General features: G+C 38.9%; 1 protein-coding gene across 2 annotated transcripts in view; it reads left to right on the top strand.

Moving 5' to 3' along the window:
- The window catches only part of HACD3 (3-hydroxyacyl-CoA dehydratase 3), a 136303-nt gene that overhangs the window by 94380 nt on the left and 14607 nt on the right, over positions 1-27316 (top strand). For both annotated transcript variants that reach the window (XM_081292120.1, XM_081292119.1), the window contains exons 3-8: positions 6787-7226; positions 19130-19172; positions 21181-21254; positions 22588-22752; positions 24317-24368; positions 26973-27083. In XM_081292120.1, coding sequence (XP_081148246.1) covers positions 7134-7226; positions 19130-19172; positions 21181-21254; positions 22588-22752; positions 24317-24368; positions 26973-27083 — 538 coding nt within the window. In that variant the 5' untranslated portion in view covers positions 6787-7133. The remainder of the gene's footprint in view (positions 1-6786; positions 7227-19129; positions 19173-21180; positions 21255-22587; positions 22753-24316; positions 24369-26972; positions 27084-27316) is intronic.

Raw genomic sequence — 27316 nt, 5'->3', positions numbered from 1 at the left:
CAATGACTAATATTATTATAAGAAGTCCAAGAGACACAGGCATACAGAGAAAACCATATGACACTGGATAGTTGTTTCCACAAGCCAAAGAACAACAAAGATTACCAGCAATCACCAGAATTTAGGAAAAGGCAAGGAAGATTCTTCCCTAGAGTCTTCAGAGGGAGATTGACCCTGCCAACACTTTAATTTTGGCTGCTAGCCTCTAGAACACTGAGAGACTAAATTTCTTTTGATTAATTGATTGATTTCTATGATGCTGAGTATTGAACCCAGGCCTTCTGCCACAGAGCTACATCCCTGACCCTCTTTTGCTTTAAGCCACCCAGTTAGTGACACTTTATTATGGATGCCCTAGGAAACTAATATGCCAGCTATTACTCACATGTGACATCTCCCCACCAGGACACACCCACTGATATATCTGTCACCCATCAGACTCTAATTATCAGTTCACACTGTCTATTCCTCTTTGTCCCAACTGCTGGCCCTTCCAAATGCTCTTTTGCACCTACACCTACACCCATGGAGGCTCAGGCCCTCTGTTGCCAAACCCTCAACATCCCGTCTCCACTTGCTGCTGTTATACTAGGGTATTGCTTCCTTAGGACCTTGCATAAATACCAGTGTATGAGCACACACCTTTTCTTTTCCTAGATCCCCAAACTTGTCACAGGGTTAAGGAGGTTCTATCATTTCAACAGCTTGGGAGAAGCCACCAGAAGGAGGTACAGACAAGACCCAGGTTCCTTTGCAGGGCGACTCTATTACTTCCATTTTAACTTTCTTCTCTCTTCTTTACTTGGCAAATTTGTACTTAGTCTGCATGTGATTCAAAATATTTTCTGTCTTACACATGCAACTGGACTTAAATAAGAAGCATCTGATATCCCTGTTCTCTGGCCCCACTATTACAACTTCTGAAAAGTAGTGGCTGCCTCCTGCAAGCTCTCTAAATTGAAAAGTATCAGGATTATAAAGGAAGAAAACAGGGGCTGGGGTTGTATTTCAGTGGTAAAGCATTTGTCTAGCACATGGGAGACACTAGGTTTGACCCTCAGCCCACACAAAAATAAATAAAATAAAGGTGTTGTGTCTATCTACAACCAAAAAAAATTTTCAAAAAGGAAGAAAACACAAGATGCTTACCACTATATAATGTTGTAATAGCAATTTTATATTTTTAAAATCAGGCAGCTTCCTCACCTTGCACACTGGTTAGTTTTCCACTACATTAGTGTGTTACAATTCATTTGTCATTCTCCTTGTGTGGTTTCCAGTGTTTCATCATAGACATCTACAGAACTCTTTCTTTTTTTAAAAAAAATTTTTTTAGTTGTATTTGGACACAAAACCTTTATTTTATTTTATTTTTATTTTTATGTGGTGCTGAGGATTGAACCCAGTGCCTTGCACGTACTAGGTGAGTGCTCTACCACTGAGCCAAAACCCCTGCCCCAACACAACTCTTTCTTTTTTTTTTTTTTTTTAAGAGAGAGAGAGAGAGAATTTTAATATTTATTTTTTTTAGTTTTCGGCGGACACAACATCTTTGTTTGTATGTGGTGCTGAGAATCGAACCCGGGCCGCACGCATGCCAGGCGAGCGTGCTACCACTTGAGCCACATCCCCAGCCCCACAACTCTTTCTTTCTTGAGATTATTTTTCTTAGAACAAAATCTCCAAAAAGGAAATTATTAAGCCAGCCAGCATAAGGATTACTATTTTTTTCTTGTTACATACTATAAAATTGTTTTCCAAAATGATTTCACAAATTTAGATTGTCCTTAGCTACATTAAGCATGAATGCACCAATTTCACTAAAGCTTTTTGGGCATGGGGTATTATCAACAAATATGTTGTAAGCATTTGCCATCTAAAGCACATTGTGTTAGATGCTACAAAATACCAAAGGAGGCAATCTGAGCCTAGGAAAGTTTATATTTTAGTTGAAGAAACATGTTGTAAGCATGTAATGCATACACTAACAGCAGTTTATTACAGGATATGATTTGGGGTATATTTCAAACCCAACCCAACCAAAAAGGGCTTTTATCCCTGACTTTCTTTTTCTTTTTAAGTTTTTGACTAGATAATCCTGTAATATAATTCAAAATCTTTGAAGTATAAAAGGATACACAGTGAGGGGCTGAGGTTGTGGATCAGTGGTAGAGTGCTTGCCTGGCATGTGGGAGACCCTGGGTTCAATCCTCAGCACTGCATATAAATAAACAAATAAATCCATTGATAATTTAAAAAATATTTTTAAAAAATAAAATAAAATAAATGGGTACACAGTGAAAATGTTTTATCTGGGTTCTCCAGTTACCAAGTTCCCTTCCCCTCAATAAACTAATGTTTTTGCTTTCTTACATAAATATCCAGTAATAATTTATGATGTGTAAATGAAAGCATACATGTGACTCTTATTATTGCTCCTACTACTCCACTATTTTTATAGAAATGGTAGCATACTTACCAGAGATCTGCAGTCACATAAGTGGTGCAGAGAACCAGGAATTAGTAGGTGGGTCAAATTGAACACAGTGGCAAGGACACTCCCAACATACAAGGCAGACTCTGAGAGGAGGCATTTGAGCCTGGGATGGAGACACTTCTGCACAGCCTTCTCAATTGTTGATTGAGAGGCTGAGGGAAGTTAAAGATCAGCTGCAGTTCCTATCCTCATGGTCAGGAGGTTACAGGTATATGGGCTGATCCAGCCAGGTTCTTTCTCCAGCCTCAGCTTTGTGCTGTTTAGCTAGAGAAACTTGATTTGGGTCATGGACAACCATGGCTGGCTGTGTGGGTGGACCATGTGTAGGTGAGGCACAAAACAGCCAAATTTGACAGCTCATTTTCTACAACCTCTTCCAGGAATAGAAGATTGTGTAAAAAGGTGAACAAGGATGTGTCTGATCACTTGCCAAAGTCAGGAAAATAGTCTAAATCATTGGTAACAGGCTTTATCCATGATAAGCACACAGCAAGTTCTTCCTGTGGTAGTGATAGTGATGACTGATCTTTGAGAAGGGAGAGGCCCTGGGCCAAATGGGGCTGGGAAGGCTACCTCTAGAAGGTAGGACACACAGACATGCTTAATTTGCATTTTCATTGGACTGGCATTATCATAAAACCCTCAGCCCTACCTGTATCCGCTTGGCATTGCCATTTAGCTCTGTATTTTTATCTTCCTGCCACCTTGCATTTTTATATAGCTCACCTGACAATACTCTCTCCATTTCAGTTCTTTTTCTTATTGAATTTTCCTGGAGTGAGGATTCCACAATAGCAGGGTCCCTTTGCAAGAAAATTTAGAAACAGATGATAAGAACATTAGAAGGAAGTAATTTGATGGACATGGAAACTCAGGACCAGAGAAGTCATCTTCCAATACATTAGGAGGAGTCGAATCAGACTAACAAGGCACCTTCCACTGGATCTATCTCATGGAACATCTGAGGCAAAATACCAAATTTCAATCTTCTTGTTTATCAATAACTTTCACCTTGCATAGAAGTCAGCAGATAAGCTTCAGATAAAGGTACTTTCTTCATTTCAAATAATCTTATTTTTTAAATTCAAGACTGTATTAAAATTATTTAATATTTCATTCCACAACCACTAGAATGGCTAAAATTAAAAAAGATTGTAAACTACAAAAGATATAAGAGTAATAAGAATTTTCAAACATTGCTAATAAACATAAATTGATCAAAATGGGGCTGGGGGGCTGGGGATGTGGTTCAAGCGGTAGCACGCTCACCTGGCATACGTGTAGCCCGGGTTCAATCCTCAGCACCACATACAAACAAAAATGTTGTGTCTGACGAAAACTAAAAAATAAATATTAAAAAAATGGGGCTGGGGTTGTGGCTCAGCAGTAGAGCGCTTCCCTAGCATGTGTGAGGCCCTGGGTTTGATCCTCAGCACCACATAAAAATAAATAAATAAAATAAAGATATTGTGTCCAACTACAACTAAAAAATAAATATTTAAAAAATAAATAAATAAATTGATCAAAACATTTTATAAATCTGCTTAGTACCCGTTAAAGCTAAACATACACCTACCCTATGACCTAGCAATTCTAGTTGTATTTACCCAAGAGAATTAATTAAGCACATCTATCACCAAAAGACAGGCATATAAATGTTCATAGCAGGTTTATTTATAAACCTGGGAATATAAATGGGAAACCACACAAATGCCCATCATCATAGCATGGATAACTAATGTGTGGTATAGTCATACAATTAATTGCTACACAGGGGAAAAAAATGAATGAACTAATTCGCACAACTTGGTAAAACTGATGTACATTGTGTTTAATGAAAGAAGTCAGATCCAAAAGTTGCACTTACTGTAGATTCAATTTATTTTTATTTTTGAAAAAGCAAAAACAAAAAATATATATTAGAAGGGGAGTTACTGGATCATATGATATTTGTCCTTTTATTTTTTATGCATTACAATTCTTATTACACACAGAGCACAATTTTTCATATCTTTGTATATAAAGTATCTCACGCCAATTCATGCCTTTATACATGTACTTTTTTTTGCATTACAATTCTTATGACACATATATACCACAATTTTTCATATCTCTGTTTGTATATAAAGTATGTTGACACCCAATTTGAGTCTTGCAACATGTACTTTGGATAATGTAGATTTAATTTATATGAAATTCAAGAGTAGACAAAAGCCACTTTATGATGATCTGCCAAGACACTAATTATTGGAGGGAGAATGAAAGGCAAAGGTATACTGACATTAGGTAACTTCTGGAATACTGGAAATGTTCCAGATTTTGATTTGGGTGATAATTACATTACAAACATTTGTAGAAATTCATCTTAAGATGATTATTTAAGATTTGCCCATTTCAAAAATATTTGCCCATCTTGTACCTTAACATTTTTTAATATTTATTTTTTAGTTGTACTTGGACACAATACCTTTATTTATTTATTTATTTGTTTATGTGGTGCTGAGGATCAAACCCAACGCCTCGCATGTGCTAGGTGAGTGCTCTACCACTGAGCCCCAGCCCCAGCTCTATGCCTTAACTTTTAAAAAAGTGCCCTGTAATGGATCTGCTTTGTAGTGGAGGCAGTGCAACAAAGGTACTTTTATCATTTCAAATAATCTTAATTTTTAAATTCAAGGCTATCCAGGTTCCTGCTTTCCCTAGCTCATACCAGATAGCATCAGCTTCCAACTGGTTTGCTGTTACCAATGTGTTGGAGGATTACAGGACAAACTCCTGCCTGAAGTGAAGACTTTTCTAATCATGCCCTAGCTGTCTTTTATGATTGAGGGCAACCTCTCTTCTCCATGCCCTTATTCCCAGGCCCACAGAACCTCCCACATCTTTTCACTTTTGGACTTGTAACCACTGCCCTACCTGTGCTGTTCTGTCAATTCCTCACATTTCATGGTCCAGCTCTCAAAGATTTGCCCTTAAACTTTCAATCACAGTTCCCAGCTCTTTGTGAATTCAGCCCATTTATCATATAAAATCTTCTATATTTCATATTACCTATCCATTGAGCTAAGTGTTTTCTGGAGCTGGTGTGACTTCTCTTTATGGCTGGATTACTACACTAAGAAATAAATCAGAGTTAAAAAGAACCAAATTTCGGAGCTGGGGTTGTGGCTCAGTGGTATAGCGCTTGCCTAGCACGCAGGAGGCACTGGGTTCGATCTTCAGCACCACGTAAAAATATAAATAAAAAAAAAAATAAAGGTATTGTGTCCATATACAACTAAAAATATTTAAAAAAAAAAAGAACCAAATTTCATTTTTTTGGTCCCAGACTTCTAGTTTTCATAAAAATATTGCTTCATATTAAATTCTTCACTGCAGAAGAACTTCGGGATGAAAGTGGACAGGTGAGATAGATAGTTAAATAAAATATCAATTGGGCTGGGGTTGGGGCTCAGTGGTAGAGCACTTGCCTAGCATGTGTGAGGCATTGGGTTTATTCTCAGCACTGCATATAAATAAAATAAAGGTCTATTGACAACTAAAAAATATTTTTAAAAAACAAGACATAAATTAAGGCGGGTGCGGTGGTGTACGCCTGTGATTCCTAGCTACTCTGGAGGCTGAGACAGGAGGATCCCAAGTTGGAGGCCATCTAAAATAAAATTAATAGGACTGGGGGTGTATCACAGTGGTAGAGCATCCTGGGTTGAATCCCCAGTAGAGCATAACAAAACAAAAAAGACACGATCTCCTGTATTGTCCAATCGAATAGTTATCAGTCATATGTAGCTATTTAAGTTAACTATTAAGTAAAATAAAAAAATTCAACTCCTCAGTCTCCCCAGCCACATTCTTCTAAGTGTTCAAAAACTTCCTGTGGTAAGTGGCTTCTTGTGAACACACGGTGGAATATTTCCATCATTGCAGGCAGTTCTTTTGGACAGCACCGCAAACCTCTGGTCTCTCTCCCTCTGGAATAAGACTCTGTTCCCAAACCGCTTCCATAGTCTCCATTATCATTGTATACAGGTTCGTAATTACTTGGGTCTTTTAACAGACTGAGGGTTCTAAGCCTGCAGAGACCATCTTTTCTGCTGCTGTTTCAGTGTTTGGCTTTGAAGCCCAGGCTCGCATAGGCGCTCACTAAAGGCTGAATTAAAGAATGACAGAATGGTAGGAACCTTCCAGCAATATCAGTCCCAAGCCTTTTACCCATGCTGACTGATCCTCTGTAAGTCTATGGGCCTTTTCATTCTGTAGCTTTTTTTTTTTTTTTATTTTATTTTTAGGCTTAAGCGCCCTGCAGAACCGCGGAAACGCAGAGCAGCTGCAGATAACCAGCTTCAGGGCATCCGGAACAGGCGGCTAGGTCTGTGTGCCAGGGTCGGCCCTTCCCACCGCCTCCTCGCCCGGCTCGCCCCGCCCCCTCCCGCCCCCTTCCCGCCCCCGTCCCACCCCCACCCTTCCCGCCGGTAACTGCGCAGGCGCGGCCCGAGAGCTTGGGGCGTCTGGAGGCTGCCAGGCTGCGGGCGCTCGGGAGTGCGGGTGTTTGCGGCCTGCGTTCGGCCAGCTCCATCCGCTCACTACCTGAAGCAGCGAGGCACAGCGAGCCGAATCTCCCCGCTCCCTGGGCTCTATGGCCATGGAGAATCAGGTGCTGACGCCTCACGTCTACTGGGCTCAGCGACATCGCGAGCTGTATCTGCGCGTGGAGCTGAGTGACGTGCAGGTAAAAGACCGGGTCCAGCGGCGGGAAGCGCGCGGGATCGCGGCTCCGGGTACCCGCCGGGGCTGCCGCCCCCTTTGTCCGTGTGCGCGCCGGAGAACCTGCAGTGCGCCAGGGAGATCGGTGCGCTCACGGCGTGAGGGCCTTTTTCTAGGCTCACCCTCAGATCCCGGCTCCAGCGCACGACCCCCCCCCCCCCCCCGAGGGTTGCAGATGCCTTTGGGTGCTCTGTGAGCCCGGCACGGGACTCGGAGGCTACCCTGGGCTCCTTTGTTCGCGCTCAACGGCCTGGTGGAGCCCAAGCTGGAGGCCTGGCCGTCGGGGTTCGAAGTTGGCTGAGGCCCTTAGAGAGACGTATTATGAGCTCGTTGGGTCTGAGGTGCGCTGTGACAGTGGCTTTCTGGGCCGTGACTGGATGTCCAGCGCTGGCCTGAGAAGTCCAGTCAGGTCCTTCAGACGTTCTCAAGATTCCCCACCTCCTGGGAGGCGCATACCCCTCCTTACCGTTCAGTGATGGAAATCATAATTTTAAAATTTGCAAGACCTCGAGAAAGTGATCCTCTCGCTCTTTTTTGAAGCCTGTGAATTTAGGTTTGCTAAGTTGCGTAGAGAACATAAAGATTATCTTAAGTTACATTAAGCATTTACGTTTGATCTCTTTGACTCCTTAATGTGAGCAAGCCAAAGCCCCCTGTTAGTGAAGAGTCCAGGGCTTGTGAACAAACCATCCAGGGTTCAGTTCTTTAAGGAACTGGAGTTTTTGATCTGGAATGTTCTTTCTACAGTCATCATTAATCCCAATCTCTTTGACATCTATGGCACTTCTCTTAAAATTTTTTTTTAGTTGTAGATAGACAAATGCCTTTATTTATTTATTTTTATGTGGTGCTGTGAATCCAACCCAGTGCCTCACAAGTATTAGGTAAGCGCTGTACCACTGAGCCACAACCCAGGCCCATTGATGGTACTTTGTAACCCCATTCCCTCCATTGAGCTCTCTTCCTCTGAATCAGGCTTTTTTTTTTTTTTTTTTAATCTGTCAGTTTGCCTGGCATGTTGTCTTGCAAAGTGTAGGCGCTTCTGAGTGTTGAAGTGAATTTGTTGAATTTAATCCTTGATTGTGGAACATAAACCTGTTTTCCTCTTGAAAGATGAAGATAATGCTTGTCAGAATGCCTTTAAATAGGCTATGGCATTGCATGGTGTGTCATTTAATATGTTCAACCAAACTGAATTATATTTTTCCATCTGAGGGTGAGTAAATATTATGTGCTGTCTTCCTCTACTCTGCTTTAAGGTGTTTACTGAAGTAGAAAAAATAAAATCTTTTGTAGATGAGGATCAAAGTTCTCAACTAGAGAGTTCTTCCAACAATCAATTAAAAAAGTACAGAACGTGTGTTATGATAGTCCCTCTAAGTATTCATTAAGCAGTAGGTAAACCAAATTAAATAAACTCAGGCCCTGTTCTCTCTAAATGCATATTATGGCATGTGTTTGAATCCACAAGAAAAAAGATATTTTTAAAGGGAAGGGGTGATGACAGAAAGAAATGGAAATTAGTGAGACAAATGAAAAAATGCACCATACTTATAATTTTCTTGAAAGATCTAAACCTCTTAGTTAAGAAACATGAACAGGTGTTAATCATAGTTGATATATTTAGAAGTTTAGAGTTACATGTTTGAAATATGTAACAGTGAAAAAACACAAAGTTGGAGAAAAGCATATTCTTTTTTTTTTTTTTTTGGAGAATTAAATCTTTTTTTTTAATTTTTTTGGGAAAAAAGTCTTTTTTTCCCCCCCAGTTGTTTTTATTTATTTATTTTTTTATGGACTTTCACATCTGTGATTCTGAAGCATTCGTTTCAACTACCATTAGTTTAAAAACAACATGTTAATCCCATTCATAAAAGAAATCCTCTACCATGTATAAGATATTACAGATTTACAAAGATAAGTCGGATAGACTTTGACTTTTTCAAGGCACTCTATCTAGAAGGAAGCATGTTATCATATAAAAGCAGAAAGGTTTGTTCATGGGTTTGTTGGTAGAATTGGAGTTGGATGTTGAACCAGGTTCTTACTGTTAAAATGTTTTTTTTTTTTTTTTAAACCTCTTTCATTTAGTTTCAGAAATGAGATGTATTCTTATCCAGCTGATACTGGGAGAACTTTCCAGAAAGAGAAAGGGTATAGATTTTCAGATACTTGTAATTCTGACATACTGTGTCAATGCTCTACAGTCAAAGAATACTAGGAATGCACCTGTGTTTAAACAAGTTGGGTTTATTATTACTCCCGGCAGCAAGGGAGAGCACACACCATGAGGAATGGTGTGTCTCATTAAGAGGATATTAGAACTGATTGTAGAATCTGGGCTTCTGTGATTTGGGGCTGGTTTAAGGAAGTGAGGGTTCAATATAGATTAAATGCTGTCATAAAATAGGGGCATTTCTGTGGCTGGGCATCTGAATAAATCTTATCTGTAAGAAGGAAAATCTAGCCCAAGAATAAAACATGTATATCGTAGAGAAGTAGGACTCCATTCAGCCAAGAGAGAGAGGATATTTGATATTTTGTGGGTGGCATAGTGACCACGTGTTCGTCTGTGCTTATGAAAAATTTAAGAAATGGTCTTTGTTTCATCAAGTTTTCAGAGTAATCTTGTCTGAGATTGGTATTCTGTGAGATAGTTTGTGTCTGATAAGATAATGACTTGGTCTAGCTGGAAGAGGCCTGCTTCCGAATGTCAAGGACTGCCCTTTTTATAAAATTTATTAATTTTAATTATATGATTGATCCATGCAGGGACTGTTGAAACCAGTGGTTCTGGCTCATGATGAAGCACTTCATTTATTTGTTCAATAAAAACCATTTATGGTACCTGTGGGAGGTGATTTGAGTTATTACCTGCCTGGCTGGGTGAGAGGCGCTTAGATGCAACTGTGTGAGAGCCTTCCCCACCCTGTCCCAGGTATGAGGGCTTGTCCGTGTGGAGGTGTGCCTGGCCACTGACCCGAAGACCAGTCACTGACCCTGACCTTGGAATGCTGCCCCCCTCAACCTTCATTGAATGGGATTTTCCCTTGAATTTTTTGTTCCCCAATAAAAGCTCACTCTCTGGCGTGCTTTCCCTCTCTCACTAGCCTCTTCTGTAAACTTCGCCACCGCATTAGGTGGCTGGAGGCGGGAGCTAGGAGCTGGGAATTAAAGGTAATGAGAGTATGTTTCTTTAATTTTAAAACTCACTAGTAAACTTCTATGCTTTGAACCTTCTTTTATGAAGCTCGTGCGCTGGTCGCGCGGCAGAGGAACCTATTCTTGACTGTCATTAAGGTAGGTGCTGGGTTCTTAGATAGTTCTCTAATGCCTCCTGCTATCTGTAGTGTGTCACATAACTCTAGTTCTAAAGGACTGAATACTACTTTGGGGTATCAGCTCTGTGCCTTTTCTGCTGAGACACACAACTGTCCAGTTGTCACATCCTCTTCTGTCCATGGAGCTGCAGGGTTAATGACTGATGAGAAACCACTGATGATGTGCATGAGTGTGGACAGTAACCACTTAAATATTGTCATTGTCTGTGCTTGAAATGAGTAGTTAGTAAAGAGGTAGCAGGGGCAGCATTACTTTTAGAGTAGAGTTTATATTCAAGGGAAGCATAATGGACAGGTTTGTTTCCACAACCAAAGCTGTTGAAATATTTGCTCATTTATCAAGGCCTTTGTTTGTTTTAGTTGTATGTGGACAAAGTGCATAGCCCTGGGAGCCATTTGACAGAAACTATTCTTGCGTACATCTAACAGGGAGTCTGGTGGAAAAAGTGGTAACTGCAGGCATGAGATTGGGTCCTTGCTCTTCACTTGCTATCTGGTGACCATAGATAATGCACTTAACCTTTGTGAGCCTCAGTCTCTTCATTCAAATAAAAGTGAGTGTTAACACCCAATTCACAAGACTCTTTTGAAGTTGAATTGGATAATGGATTTGAAAGTGTTTTGTAAATTCTAGTGTGCTATTCAAGTGTGAGGGATTAGTCTAATTGTGATACTAAGTCTTAGATGAGAGGGCCAGACACTAAGAACAATGGAACAGATTAGTCTATTAGCAGACCTATCTATACATGAGAAATTGTACGACCAAAATGGCCTTGCACATTAAGGGAAAAGCCCTTTGGGAAATTGTACTGGGAGAATTGGTCATCCAAATGGCAAAAAGATAAAATAAGATCCTGCCTTAAGCTATGCACAAAAATCAGTTTCAGGTGACTTGAATGCATGAAGAAAGACTACTAAAATATAGGAGACTATCTTTGTGATATTGGATCAGGGAAAAGTGTCTTTAAACCCTAAAGATAAAGATTGACAAATAAGACCAACTTGAAGAAGATATTTGCACCATATATAACTGACAAATGACTAGCACCTTGACTATTTAAAGAACACCTACAGATGAGTAAGAAAATGATGTATTTATTTAGAAAAAAAGGGCAGATTATATAAACAGTTCAGAGTAAAAGGGTACATGAAGAGTCAATAAACTTGAAAAAAGATGCTTAATCTTAGTTATAATCAGACAGGTAATTAAAATCATAGGATACTGTGTCTTTCTTTCTTTCTTTCTTTCTTTCTTTCTTTCTTTCTTTCTTTATTGTTTTGTGGTGCTGGGGATTGAACCCACGGATACTATTATTTCTTACATTAGATTTGGAAAAATGAGAAAGTCTGACATTGCTAACTGTGAGGATATTTAGTGTTGAAACTTTTTTATACGGTTGGTATGATGGGAGTATTTATTGAAATAATTGATTTGGAGAATAGTTTGGCTCTCTCAAGTCAAGTTGAAGATGTGCATATCCTTATGACTTGGAAGTTTGCTCCTTAGAGAAGCTCTTACACGTATGCACAAGTAGATAGAATGTTGGTTGCAACACAGAATTGAAAACAGCCTCAATTTTTATCAATAGGAGAAGGGATAAATTGTGGTACGTTTGCACAGTGGTGCACTATACAACAGCTAAAATGAATGAAATGGATCCACCTATCTATACAGTTAAAGCTTTTAAATAGCTCAAAAAGCAAGTTGAAGACTAATATAGGCTGTATGAAACTATTTATGTAAACATATAATGCTGTTATATAATACCTATATCTAAGTACTAGATATCTTTATGAATATTCAACATGTTATTAAGTGAATAAAGAAATAGAGTGGGGATGATAAACTCCAGTTCTAAATAATGATAACTTGCAAGGATGGGATGTATTAGAGGGAGAGAGGGCAATTGTTATGGTTTAGATTTGTGTCCTCAAAAGCTCACTTGTGAGATAGTGTAAGGTTTGGAGGAGAATTGATTGGGTTAAACCTGATCAGTGAATTAATCCCTGATGGGATTAACTGAGTGATAACTGGAGGCTGGTGGGGTGTGGCTGGAGGAAATGGTTTATCGGGGGCATGGCTATGGGTATATATTTTGTATTTGGAGAGTGGAGTCTTTCTCTGCTTTCTCATCTTCATGTGAGTTGCTTCCCTCTGCCACACTCTTCTGCCATGTTGTTCTGCCTCACTTGAGCCCTGAGGAATGAAGCCTCTGTCTATGGATTGAGGCCTCTGAAATCATGAGCCCCCAAATAAACCTTTCTTCCTCTACAGTTGTTCTGGTTAGGTTTTTTTTATCATAGTAGTGAAAAAAACTGACTAAAACAGCAGTAATTTTGTAACTGCATTCATAACTCAATTTTTTAAAAACTGAGTCAAATAAAGCAAAATATTGATGGTATGGTGATGTTTGTTATATTTTTCAGTGTTTGATTGCTTAAAAATTTTATAATAAAAATTCAATAAATCAAAATTGTTTATAACCACAGTACAGAAAAACTCAAAGCAGTGAACTAATTTGGTAATTATTGAGCATTCACAATGATTCAGATGCAGGGCTTAGTACTAGATATTCAATGGTGACCAGCACATCTAAAGATACTATCTTCAGGTTGAGGGAGATAGACAATAGATAAGTTAATAAATAATTACCTTTATTTTAAATAGAGTGGTCAGGGGAGGCTTCATTGAGGAGGTGATGTTTCAGGTAAGGGAAGTTTGAATGAGTTAGGCAGAAAGGTGGGGGATGGGACTGGGTATGTAGTTCAGTGAAAGGGAGCATGCTTAGCATGCACAAGCCCAGGGTTCAATCCCCTATATCACAAAGAAAAAAAGAAAGTTGGGGGTAGAACATTCCAACAAGAGTACAGACTTAAAAGCAGGCCAGAGCTTGGTGAGTTCCAGGAACAGAAAGGATATTAGTATGTTTGTAGTGTCGTAAGTGAGCAATATGTTAGAGGGAGATGAGGTTGGAGGGATTTGCAAGATGTAGGTCATGTAGAGTGTTGTTGCCATGGTAAGGAGCTTGTGATTCATTGTAAAAGCAATGGGAAACTATTAAAGAGTTTTAAGTAGAAGGGTGACTTCTTAGGATTTGTGTTTTAGAAAAGATTATTTGGGATGCTCTGTGGATTATAAAGAGACAGAAGTGAAATCTGGAAGACCATTTAGAGAGGTTGCTGTAGTAGTATGGGTAAAAGGTAGGGTGGCTTTGTCTTATAGTGACAGTGAAGAGGACTGTAGAGATGGAGAGAGCCATGGACAGATTTGGAGATATATTGGAGAGAAATATATAATCTATTAGGCCTTAATAGATTTCATGTAGGAGAGAGAGAGGAAAAGAACCAGGGTTGGGTGCTGGAGATCTTACACATTTAGAAGTTGAGCAGAGGAGAAAGAATTAGCAAAAAAAAAAAAAAAAAAAAAAAAAAAAAAAAAAAACAGTGAAGAAAAAGCCTATGTGGCATAATATCCAAGATAGTGTCCTGTGATGTTCTAGAAGCCAGGAGAGAAGAGCATTTCGATGGGGTGGTCAGCTGTGTCCAGCTGCTTTTTTTTTTTTTTTTTTTTTTCTTCCAATTTTTTTTCTAGTTGTAGGTAGACAGAATGCCTTTATTTTATTTGTTTATTTTCATGTGGTGCTGAGGATCAAACCCAGGGCCTCACACATGCTAGGCAAGCACTGTACCACTGAGCCACAGTCCCAGCCCTCTAGCTGCTTTTGATAGGTTGAATAAGATGAGGTTAGATATGTGTCAAGGGGATTTAGCAATGCATAGGTTATTGGTGATCTTGCCGATAACAGTTTCAGTGGAGTGGTGGATGGTGGGCATGGAGACTAGGTCAGAATGTATTTAAAAGTAAACTTATGTGTTTGTCTAGCATGAGCAGGGCCCTGGTTCAATCCTCAGCACCACAGTATATAAATAAAGTAAAATATTACAAGTAAATTTGTGGTAAGGAAGAAGAGATAAATGTTGATAACCTTTAAAGATATTTTTCTTGGGGAACAGAGAGGAGCAGAGAAATTGGTAACATAGGTAGTATTCTGATTTAGAAGAGAAAGGTCACCATGGCCAAAGAAGGCATTCTTTTTAAAGATTGCAGGCCTTGAGCTGTGTTTTTTAGTATAGGATGAATTTGAATCAAAAAAGGGGTGTTTGGACTGCGGATATAGCTCAGTTGGTAGAATGCTTGCCTTGTATGCACAAGGCCTTGGGTTCACCCCCACCCGCCTCACACACCAAAAAAGTGGTAGACTGAGTGTGGTGGCATGAACCTGTAGTCCCAGCAACTTGGGAAGTGGAGGCAGGAGGATCTCAAGTTGGAGTCCAGTCTTAGCAACTTTGCGAGACTCCCTCTCAAAATAAAAACGGAAAAGGACTGGGGATATAGCTCAGTGATAAAGCCACCCTGGGTTCAATCTCCAGTATCCCCCCTGAAAAGAGGCGGGGATTAGAAGAGGATATATACTGGATCTACATTCAATTGAGTATTATTCAGATATTAAAAGAATGAGTAAGATGTCTGTGAACTGGTAAGGATTGATTTAGGTGGAAAGAAGCAAGATGAGAAGAATGTATATTGTATGCTACCTTTTGTGTAAAAACAGGGATTTAAAAACAGATGAATATATTTGCTTATTATTGCAAAATACACATAGATATAGGGAACAGATAGACTAGAAATTAATGAAAGGTGGGAAGTAGAAGTGTAGTAGAGGAGAATGGGTTTGGGATAGGTCTTCTTTTTCTTAAAATTTATATTTTAATTTTAGGTGGGCACAATATCTTTATTTTTTGTTTTTATGTGGTGCTAAGGATTGAACCCAGTGCCTTATGCATGCTAGGCGAGCACTCTACCACTGAGCCACAACCCCAGCCCTGGGATAGGACTTCTGAGGAGACTTGTTAAATGAAGTTTGGCTTTTGAACAATGAATATTTTACAAATTCAGATAAAATTTGATAAAAAAGAAAATCTTGAAATTAAATACAATCAAAAGAACCTGACTGTATATATATTTATTAACATATACCAACAAATTAATGTAAGTAAATTTGAACACAGTACTATTTCTTTAGTAGACTATGGGCTAAGGATGAAAGAAAGAAGAAAGAAAGAAAGAACCTGCAAATAATTGTTATAATTATGTTAGTAAAATGTTGATATTCTAATTCTGAAACTTTTTTAGCCTAAAACAAATAAGTAGATGTGTTAATGTTTTTAGGCACAAAGATTTTTACTATAAGAAATGCAAATATGAAAAAAATTGTAAGGAGAAGCTCTGTAGTAGTAAATTTGAATTGGAAATTTCAGTGTGACATCATGATTTTAAAATTCCTGGCTAGACCACTAAAAGATGAACATTGAGTACATCTCAGTACATCCAGACAGTGGCTCCTAAATTATTATTCCCCTGCTAAAGGAACTCAGGCTCTTTGAAGAAGTGACCAATAATTCCAAGTCTGTGACAAGAAAAGTCCAACATCCTTAAAGGGAACAAGGTCATGTCAGAATGACCTGGCACCTGTTTGAAGGGATTTCCACTGGCCAAATTTGTGACAATTTGAACATCAAAAAAGACCAAGAATGGTAACAGATTTTGGCAGAGGAGATTGAAAATGAAAATCCATCCTTTTTTTTCCAGCTAGGAAAAATACAGTAATTTATGTGTAATGTTTCTGCACAGATTTAGATATTCAGTACATGTTTTTTGGAGGACTGGTTACCTAAGTAACCTCTGCCTATCAGGTACTAAAATTTCAGGTTCCTATAGAAGGAAAGCTGATTTTCACCAGAATCACATGGTTTGTAGGCAAAATCTAGGCATAGGAAACCACTTTGTTCATCAGGCAATGTAGGAAGCCACATTTCCAGATGCCAGCCAGAGGCTGATCTTAGAAGCAGGCACTTTGGAAGATTGCAGTTTTAGACCTGCTATATTAACTCTTCTCTGCACAAACTAATCACACCCAAGCAAAGATAAATACTAATAATTAGAATGAGAATTGAAACCCTCAGTCTAAAGGGTTAGGTAGCAGGTAGTTCACTGAACTCTTTGTATCATGCCAAAGATTATGAAAATGGGTGAATTGATTTAATTCAGTCTCTAAACAGTTATTGAAGTATTAAGAGATAAAGAGATCAGTAAGAGTTTCACTCGTCAAGGAACTCAAGTTTAGAGGAGTAGATAAGCCAGTAAAAAATAAAGAACAGTGTAATAACTATTGTAATAAGTGCAAAAGCAAAGTTGTTAGGAAACTGTTGTTTGATGTTAGAGGTGAGGAGGAGGAAACAGGGATTAACATTTGACCTGGGCATTGGAAGATAGTGTTCAGTCAGGCTTGGTGGCACACGCCTGTAGTCCCCAAAACTCAGAAAGAGTAAGGCAGAAGAATTACAAATTCCAGACCAGCCTTAGCAAACCCTAAGCAATTAAGCAAGATTCTCAAAATAAAAAGGGGTGGGGATGAGCTCAGTGGTAGAGTGTCACTGGGTTTAACGCCTGTTGTATTGGGGGGGTATGGTGTGGAGGGCCAGTTGTTACAGATTTGAAAATAAATGATAGAAGTAAACAAAAAATGACATAACTAGCTGGGTGTGGTGGCACACGTCTGTAATCCCAGTGGCTCAGGAGGCTGAGTCAGGAGGATTGCAAGTTCAAATCCAGCTTCATTAATGGCAAGGTGCCAAGCAACTCAGTGAGACCCTGTCTCTAAATAAAATATAAAACAGTGCTGGAGATGTGGCAAAGTGGTTGAGTGCCCCTGAGTTTAATCCTGGGTACCAGAATAATAAATAAAATAAGATAAAATAAAAAAGACATAACTAAGATATGAACCCAGGTCTAGCTCACATCAAAGCCATTTTTCACCTGTTTCCTATCCACTTCTTTTTTTCATAAGAAAAAGCATTTCTTTTCTAGTAAAAGATGGGCTAGGCTATACAAATTAGTCTTTCTGTTACAAACAACTGAAAAGTGTTGAATAAGAACATTGAAAAGTAGGGCTGGGGATGTGGCTCAGTGGTAGAGCACTCACCCAGCAAGTGCAAGGCATTAGGTTTGATCCTCAGCATCACATAAAATAAATAAATAAATAAAATAAAGATATTGTGTCCAACTAAAACTTAAAAAAAATAATTGCAAAGTAAACAAGGTAAAAATGAAATTGGGAACTTAGGTAAGATAAACATTGCAACTACTTTTGGCTTGAGAATATTTGCTCTAAGTGAACTTGAACTTTGGTTTTGTCAGTTCAACATAGTGGTGCAGTGGTTTATAAATAAGAGCAAAGCTAAAGACTTATCAAAGATGTGACATATAATAGGAAATCTTCCCCATAAAGGGTACTTCATAAGATTACACACTTAGGATTAACTAGATAGAAGTAAACCTATACTATCTCCGTGTCCCCCACTGCTTTAGCACTGAGCAAAATAGAGGAAAAGGTCCCTGAGAAGTTACAGGGGTTACGTGGTTCTTAAAAATTATGCAGCCCAAATTCACAAAATTTAGAAGATCCCAAACCCCTCAAGCCATGAATTTCTTTTAAATTGGTCTCAACCGGTAGGGCCCCTCTGCTCCTGGTAAAAGCAAATGCAGTCACTCTGGTATGGCTGTGCTCAAGTGTTCCCCACTGAGCCTTCATTCCCCCCCTTTTTCTGACTTGGCTATACACAAGTCAGCTCCCACTGCCTATTAGCATAGTCCCTCTCCAGGCTTCTTTCTATCCTGGTGGTTTCCTTTGATGAGTGAAGGAGCTTAAAGAGCTGAACCTTACCTAGGAGAAAATCAAGTGATCTTGAATTAGAGATAAGAGATGAGTTGCTTCTCTTTCATTGAAAAAAGTATTAAGTAATTTCCCTTTAAATTATGCTGCTGAAGGTATGTAGCAGCTTCTGGAAATAAATGAACAATTTGGAGAATTTTGAACTCTTCTAGTGTTGCAGATTCTGGAGTCTGAGGCTAAGTTAGATTATGGGCACAGCATGTTCCCATGAACCACCTGTTATCATTAGCCATTCCTTCTAGCTGTTGAGATGAATTCATTCTTCATGTTAAAATACAGGTCTCACCTTGGAGATACTTTTCCCAACCATTCAGTTATATTTCTTGATAACTGTTTGGTATTTTCTCACAGGAAATGACTCATCTTTTCTCATGGATTCTGTGTTCTATAGCTCAACCGCTGAGTCTTAGAGATTTGTGCATTCCTCTGTAATATCTCTCATGGTGTCTTGCATCATTTGTCATTATCAGAACGGACTGATTCAGTACTTGATTGTTCTGCACAGTTTGAGCAGTTTACATTCCTCCTTGGAGAAGCCTATTGTCTCAGATAGGTACAGACAGATATAGAGATACCTTTTACAGAGTTGTGAATAAACCACTATATTTATTCTCTGTTAGGGAATAGGGTAACAGGTTAAGTTCCCTAGGGAGAAAATGGTGGGAAGAAGCTCCTGATTTAATTGAATTTTTTTCATTAAAATGCCTTCTTGTATCTTTGGTCTATATTCACAGAACCCTGCCATCAGCATCACTGAAAATGTGCTGCATTTCAAAGGTCAGTATCCATGTAAGAGTGCCCAGCCTGCTACATGGAAAAGGAGACATGGTAGTGTTTTTTTCCTTTATTAAAAAAAAATCTATTTTATTAAATTTGTATTGATGTTCACCCCTTTGATGCTCTTGGGGTAAATTAGATTGCTTTGAAATATATGACTAGAAAAAGCCAAAGAATTTGTTTAAAACCCTACTTCCCCCTTGGATAGGCCATATGTACAGTGGGAAAACAAAACAAAACAAATCAGAATCTTGGGTCAGAAATCAGAACATCAGTCTTCTAACACTAATTCTGCCACTACCATGAACAACTTATTGACTTCCTAGGACCTATAAAATGAAGGTGTTGGGCTATAATCTGTCTTTCTCAAACTCAAGATACCTAAGATTATGTCCAGAGGACCCTCAGTGGTTCATGGACCCAGACTGAGAAACATTTGAAAAATTAAGTATGGTCTTTGTAAGTGATATCTGACTCCATTGCAGCTGTGATCACAGACAAAAATAGCCTCTGAACTTGCATGGCAGTACTTGATTATAAGATCCCCATTGAGATGATCCAGAACGCGCTGCTTTTGTTTGTTTTTATGTTTTAAGATTCCAATAAAAATCAAAAAGTAAAAATGTTCTTGATGAGTCTTTGTGGCTCCCTGATAATACACTTGCAGACCATTTTGAGAAACACTGTACTCTGGCTGATATATAAGGCTTTTCCATCTCTGACAATCTCTGATTCTGAGGTTCTGGGTCTATCTCTTTTCTCCTCAGCACCTTAGCTGGTTTACTGCTCTGCCTGAGAGGGTGGGTCTGCATTCACATTACGCAGTGGGGTGGGTTCTCCCTGCTCCCTTCCCTCTTTCAGTTCCTGATGTTATTGGAGAGTGAAGAGTTACTGCTTTATGTGGGATCTCTCCTGTCTTAATATTCTCCCATGAAAGTACAAACCTGGCTTTTGTATCTGCTTTTCAAATGAGAGAAGTGGTAGAAACAACTCAAACTTTTGGGGATTTTAATACATTTAAAAGGGCTAGAGAGTAAAAGTTGGAGAATCTAATCTACACTCCATGGTAGAGTGCTTGAGTAGCATGCACCAGGTCCTGGGTTTAGTCCCCAGTACTGCTCCCCACCCCCCGCCAAAAAAAAAAGTTTAAATGATAATAAAGTATTATACCACTTAGAGCTTATAGACTATGTCAACCTTAAAGAACTTATACTCTTAGAGAATAATAGCTAACCATACCAAATATTAGGCAGCTCACATTACATATGGCCAGATGAGGGAGGAGAACCCCAGGAGGGAGGGAACCAAATGAGACAAGGTAGAGGGGAAGAGATGTCCAGTGCAGCTGCCTGGAGCTAGCAGTCACTGGGAGCTGGGCATGATGTACTGTTTGGTTTGGGAAAGGAGCCATATCAAAGAACAGGACTGTGGGATGGCCAACCCAGAGATTTTCTTCCCAGTTCCACCTGTCCTCCAAGAGCTGAGGAAGGTTGTCTTTCTCTTTCTTTGTTCCATTTGGGATATGTTAAGGTAGCTTCTCCCTTCATTCTCTGTTACTGGTTGGGAGGTTTTAGATTCAGAGCTGTCTTTGAGACAGCATTTTCATGCACCCTGTAACTTTCCTTAACCACAGTCAAGATGGTACATCTACCTGATTTGTCTCTACTCTGGATTTAGAACCAGAGTAAATGAAAGTTAGAGTTATTAACTTTAACACCTTTGGCATTGCTTTTTACATTCTTTTTCTTGCCTATTATTTGTAGTGGGCATCATCTAGGCTGCTTTGGAAGATTAAGTAAATGGTCTGAAACTGACCAGCAGAGGACATTTGGAGATAAACTTTTGTCCAATTTTGGCTCATCTGGCTGTCAAGTAGCTCACAAGCTCTCACACATTTTGACAAGACCCCTTAATATTTGCATATATATGGGGAAGAACTGTTCCAAGCTGACTTTTGGTGGCTTTACTCTGCTCAAGTTCAAAGTAACTCACATTTCTTTCTTCATAGCTCAGGGACATGGTGCCAAAGGAGACAATGTCTATGAATTTCACCTGGAGTTCTTAGATCTTGTGAAGCCAGAGGTATGTTTTTTCCTTTTCACTTCTTTTCCTTTTTTAGGAAATGAATAGTAGTAGTTTAGTGAAATGAAGAGCAGGGGCTTGGGGAGAAAAGATGAAAAACTAAAGGGAAATGATATAGTTCTTCTATTTGGAACAGAGCCTCTGTTTTAGCTGCTGAGGAATGAGAAAAGTTGGAGAATCTAAGTTAAATCTGGGCATTACTGTTTATTAGGAATGTGAGCTTGAAAAAGTTTCTTCAAATCTTTGGGTTCTGTTTTATTCATGTGTTAAAGGATTGGACCCAGTGATCTCAAGGATCCTTTCCATCTCTGATATTCTCCAATTTTAGTGAGACAGAGGAGTATGGCACCCATTGAGATCAGAGTTACATAGGGGAAGAAGAAGCCCACACAGGGGGGGTTGCTTTCATGTGACTTTGCTCAGGGGCAGTGAGAAGAATAGAAATCAGAAATGGCCAAGGTACTTGGTCTATAGAAAGAAAGCAGGAAATGTAAGTGAAGGAGAGAATCCATCAGATGGTGTATATCACTTTGTGCATTTTATTTTATTTATTTATTTTTTGAATTTTTTAATATTTATTTCTCAGTTTTCCACGGACACAACATCTTTGTTTGTATGTGGTGCTGAGGATCGAACCCGGGCCGCACGCATGCCAGGCAAGCGCGCTACCGCTTGAGCCACATCCCCAGCCCCACTTTGTGCATTTTATACTCTTAGCTCAGGCGACTTGAGCTTATTGATTTCTCCATACAGGGTCTCATTGTTTTGAGGTAGTATTAATAGCATTGGCATAAGGGGCAGAGAACCTGTCATGGGGCTTGCCTTAGAGACCGAAATAAGGCATGTAGACAAACAATAAGGTAGAACAACCTCTAAGAATTTGAGTTTAGTTGAGAAGACTCCCTAGACCGATACTATGGAAAAGTTGTAACTGATCCAGAACAGTTTTGGCATCGATACTGGCTTTTCTACAACAAAGATTTGCTAAGCTAGGAATAGTCATTTTCTTGGCAGGAAAATCTGGCAGCTGAGGTTGCCCTTAGGGTGATTTAACATACTTCCTTCATGATATGACTCTGGCAGGACATTCATACTAGCCTTCCAGGCTAATCAGGAACCATTTGCCTTTCTTGTCTTGATTTATTCCTGTTTTATTTTTGAGGAAAATCAGAAAAAAACATCTTATTGTTCTTACCAGTTCTTCTCTATGATAGCCCTTGACCTAGATGTTCTCTTTGCATCAGGACTTGGAGGGGAATAAGCTTCTCTGCCTGGCCTGGTGTAATTTCAGGGAATGAAAGAGGTATTCTCACATTCTTGCTTTCTCTCCTAGCCGGTTTACAAACTGACCCAGAGGCAGGTAAACATTACGGTACAGAAGAAGGTGAGTCAGTGGTGGGAAAGACTCACCAAGCAGGAGAAGCGCCCACTGTTTTTGGCCCCTGACTTTGATCGCTGGCTGGATGAATCTGATGCAGAAATGGAACTCAGAGCCAAGGTTAGTAGGGACCTGGGATATAGGCACTGAAGGCAGAAATCCTGAGGAACCCAAGTTATTTGGGCTACTTTATATTTCTCTAAGATTTTTATACGATAGGGACAAGGCTATGCATTCATTTAAAGATATGGCAACATGATTTTAGAGAAGTAGTTTATGTATGTTGGAGATTATAGCTCAGTTGGTATTTGTCTAATGTTATTCCTATAACTAGACTAAGATGATGGGTTTTACAGAGGGAGACAGCAGAGATAAAGTACCATTTTTATATCAAGGGTACATATAATCAACAAGACATATAATTGTTCAGTTAATCTTGGATGAGCTGGCTGAAGTGACGTTTGCCAGATTTCTGTCTCCATTCCTCTCCCCTCTCCTTACTTTACTCTTTGGAAGAAAATCCCTGTGCATAGCCCATACTAAAGGAGTAGGGAGTTATATATTGTCTTTTAGAGTAATTTTTTAATGAATGAGAGATTTGGGTTCTTGCCCATTTATTTATTTATTCAGTCATATTTATATCAGTGTGAACTCATGGATATTTATGGGTTATAATTGAATACTATGTTATTTATTTTGTTGCTCAAGATTATTTTAGTTTTGGCCATTGGGAGTGTTTTACTTGGTTCTTGAGTCTTTGGAAAAGCTCCATCAATCATTGTAGGACTGGGTTTTTTTTTGTTGTTGTTTTTGGCATTTCCTTACTTTCTGGCAATATAAGCTGCCCCAGGCACACTTTGTATATTCCTTGCTCCAGCCCTAGAATAGCCATTTCTCCAAGGAGCTGTCTAGTTTTTATTGAAGACTGGGTCCTGGGTATCTTCTCATTACTGTGGTGTCATTGCTTTTAAACCCTCTCAGCTGACAGAACAAGGGAATACATATGAGTGCATGCTAAATAGATAAGCAAAACACATTCTTATAAATATTCTTTGTGTCCATCTGTATATTAAGATAAATGATAGTCAATACTGATGTTGGAAAGATGATCTTAGCTTCTAGAAAAATTATATTAATATTCTAAAATTCTTAAAGGTTTTTTTTTTTTTTAAAGAGAGAGTGAGAGAGGAGAGAGAGTGAGAGAATTTTTAATATTTATTTTTTAGTTCTCGGCGGACACAACATCTTTGTTGGTATGTGGTGCTGAGGATTGAACCTGGGCCGCACGCATGCCAGGCGAGCGCGCTACTGCTTGAGCCACATCCCCAGCCCAAAATTCTTAAAAAATAAAATAACAATCCGCTTCCTGCCTTAATACTCTGTTTTGTTTCTGTGGTTATGATAATTTTCTGGCTATCCTTTCCAGCACTGATTGCAAGATTGTCCACTTGGCAGTTTGGAAGCCAGCTGAAGGTTTAATTCAGTAGACATTTGATGGGCATCCTGTGAGTCTAATGTTGCCCATGAAGGAGTCGTCAAGCTTTTTAGTACCATGAGCTAGGACATTTTCCTCATGGAACAAAGGAGGTGGTGGCAACTGAGGGAGTTAGATCACTTATCCAGTATGTGGGCTTTTGCAAGTATCTGGGAATTCTAACTTGGAAAATTTCTGTCTAAATTCTAGGAAGAAGAACGTCTAAATAAGCTCAGACTAGAAAGCCAAGGCTCCCCTGAAAGTAAGTTGCCCTCTATGCTAAGGTAGTTACCAGTTAATGATAGAGGCAGGAGTGTGGATGAATGTGAGGTGGCAGGAGAATGAATGGTTTTACTCTAGTGAATAATATGGGTGATTTTACGAGAAATTCTTTATTTTTTTTTTTAAAGAGAATTTTATTTTTAATATTTATTTTTTAGTTCTCGGCGGACACAACATCTTTGTTGGTATGTGGTGCTGAGGATCGAACCCAGGCCGCACGCACTCCAGGCGAGCGCGCTACCAGTTGAGCCACATCCCCAGCCCCGAGAAATTCTTTATATCCAGTGCTTAAGCTGTGCACATCCACACTAGAAGTCCTACCTTTAATGTGTCCTTTCTGTTTGGGGCCTGACATCATCCTAGCATACCAAGGCTTGTATAGCAGCGTGGAAGAACCTCAGACTCTTAGACTGGCCTAATAGCAAATGGCAACAAAATCTTATATAAGCCTGTGGAAATGTGCATTGGCACAAGGCTATACTCCTCCAGCCTAGTGTGTTTCTCCCAGTTGACATCCAAGTGCCATGCAGAATGAAATAAATAGATAAGCAAAGCAAATAACAGAATAAATATTTAAAAAGCAGAATGAAATAAAAGCCCTTCATTTAACTTTTTCAGCCATAAATAATAAAGGGAACATTTTAGAGCAGTGGTTTTAAAATTTTGTTCTGTGGTACCCAGGGGAATCTCAGCATATTATATTTTAGGGTTCTCAGTAAATTTCTTTTGGAAAAGAGTTTGAAATAAGATTTGAATAGTCACTAATTTAAAAGTTCTTTAGAAAAACAGAAGAAAGGAGACAGTGGAGACAAAAAGAAACAATATAAAAAGGCAAACTCAAGATTGAATTTTTTGATGTTTTAGAGGGATAAACTTTATATATATATATATATACACACACACATATATACACATACATACACACACACACACATACACACTTTTTTTTTTTTTTTTTTTTTTTTTTTGTGGTGACAGGGTTAAACCCAGGTCCCCATGCGTGTTTGGCAAGACTTTTACCACTGAGCTATATCCTCAGCCCATAAAAATTCTTATGTGAATTTTCAGGATGTTAAAGCTTTAACTGTTTTTTTTTTTTTTTTTAAGTTCATAAAGTTTTTTAAAGAAAGGAGTTCTTCATGATGGAGAAGTATAATAAATTATAGTTTTTTTTTTTTTTTTAAAGAGTGAGTGAGAGAGGAGAGAGAGAGAGAGAGAGAATTTTTAATATTTATTTTTAGTTCTTGGCGGACACAACATCTTTGTTGGTATGTGGTGCTGAGGATCGAACCCGGGCCGCACGCATGCCAGGCGAGCGCGCTACCGCTTGAGCCACATCCCCAGCCCCATAAATTATAGTTTTGAAGAAAAAAATCAATTAAATGTGCCAGAAGTCTCAACTTTTTTTTTTTTGGTAACTTAGGGTAATGCTGTCTTTGATTGACCACACTATTAAATTATTTATTAAATACTATTAAATTATAATTATTTGAGCATTAACCAAGTGTGTATGCAGAATATCTGTAGCCAGCAATAAAATCTGAACACTCAGCTCTTCTCTTGAGAACTATCCTTTCCTTTACACCCTCTGGCTCAACCTTGCCTATAAGCTCCTTATTTCTTTCTTAACTCTGTAATTAGCTGAACCTTCATGAACATTATGCTGCAGACAAAATTAATTCCTTATTTTTCTGCCTGTTATTTTGAAATGTCCTCCTTTCGGTTATGTCCTTCTCTTGCCCATCCAACAAGGCCCAGATCAGATACCAGTTTATCCACATAGACTTGCCTAGTGCCTCCTTGTCCAGCCTAATGTCATTTTCTTTCACCTTGAAATTTTCACAAGAATTACTTATCACTTTCTTTATTTTTTAAGATTTTTTTTCACAATGCCTTTATTTATTTGTTTTTATATGGTGCTGAGGATTGAACCCAGTGCCTCACATGTGCCAGGCAAGTGCTGTACTACTAGGCTACAGTCCCAGCCCTTACTTGCCACTTTCTGTCATGTATTTTGGTTTTTATATTGTAAGCTCTTGGAGGGCAGTATTACTATCTTTGTATCACAGTAGTGCCCTCATAATATCTCATTGTAGGTGTTCAGTAAATTATTGGTTAAATGAATATATGATCAGATATCAGAGTTTATTTTTTTATTTACTAGTTCTACCTCATTGAGCTAGTTTGACCTGTATGATCATAAAAAAAATTCAATAAAAGAAGAAATATATATTACATTAAGATAACTAGAGTGGAAGCTGAGAACTTTGATTCTCTTCTTTAATGTGAACTAAAATGGTCAGTCATTCTTGGGATAGTGTTTTTTTCTTGGCTTTGTTGAGTCTGAATACTTATCAAGGTTATGAGAGAAAAGACTGTTGAAAGCATGCCTTGGAGTGCAGTGTTCCTCATTTTTCCTTATCTGCTTCTTTATGGGAGTAGGAAGACCTGGACCAGGTATTGGTGTGGGAGCTTAGGGGCACTCAGGTAGGAAAAAGGGCTGCATTCATCCAGATATGCCCCATACCTGCCCTTCCTGCTGTGATTACTGTGTTTAACAGCTTACTGTTTTGCTTTGTTTCAGCTCTTACAAGCTTGAAGAAAGGATACTTATTCATGTATAATCTCGTGCAGTTCTTGGGATTCTCCTGGATCTTTGTCAATCTGACTGTGCGCTTCTTTATCTTGGGAAAAGGCAAGTATGACATTTCAGCGCTAGTTTTTCTTTCCTCAGTAGTTTGGCCCACTACTCAGCAACAGTGACAGTCTCTGTCTTTAAAATTAGTAGTAACCCCCCATATTTGGTAGTATTTCCTACATTTCATTTTTTCTTTCATAGCTCCTGTTTCCCATATTCTTTTGAAAAAGGCCAACTGGATTGATTTTCTTTCCATTTACCAAGTGAAACAGGCCTAGAAATTTTACTTC

Source organism: Spermophilus citellus, assembly GCF_964194105.1.
Source record: "Spermophilus citellus genome assembly, chromosome: 4".
Taxonomy (NCBI): domain Eukaryota; kingdom Metazoa; phylum Chordata; class Mammalia; order Rodentia; family Sciuridae; genus Spermophilus; species Spermophilus citellus.
The sequence above is the reverse complement of the archived record's forward strand: the minus strand, read 5'-3'. Positions and strand labels throughout refer to the sequence as shown.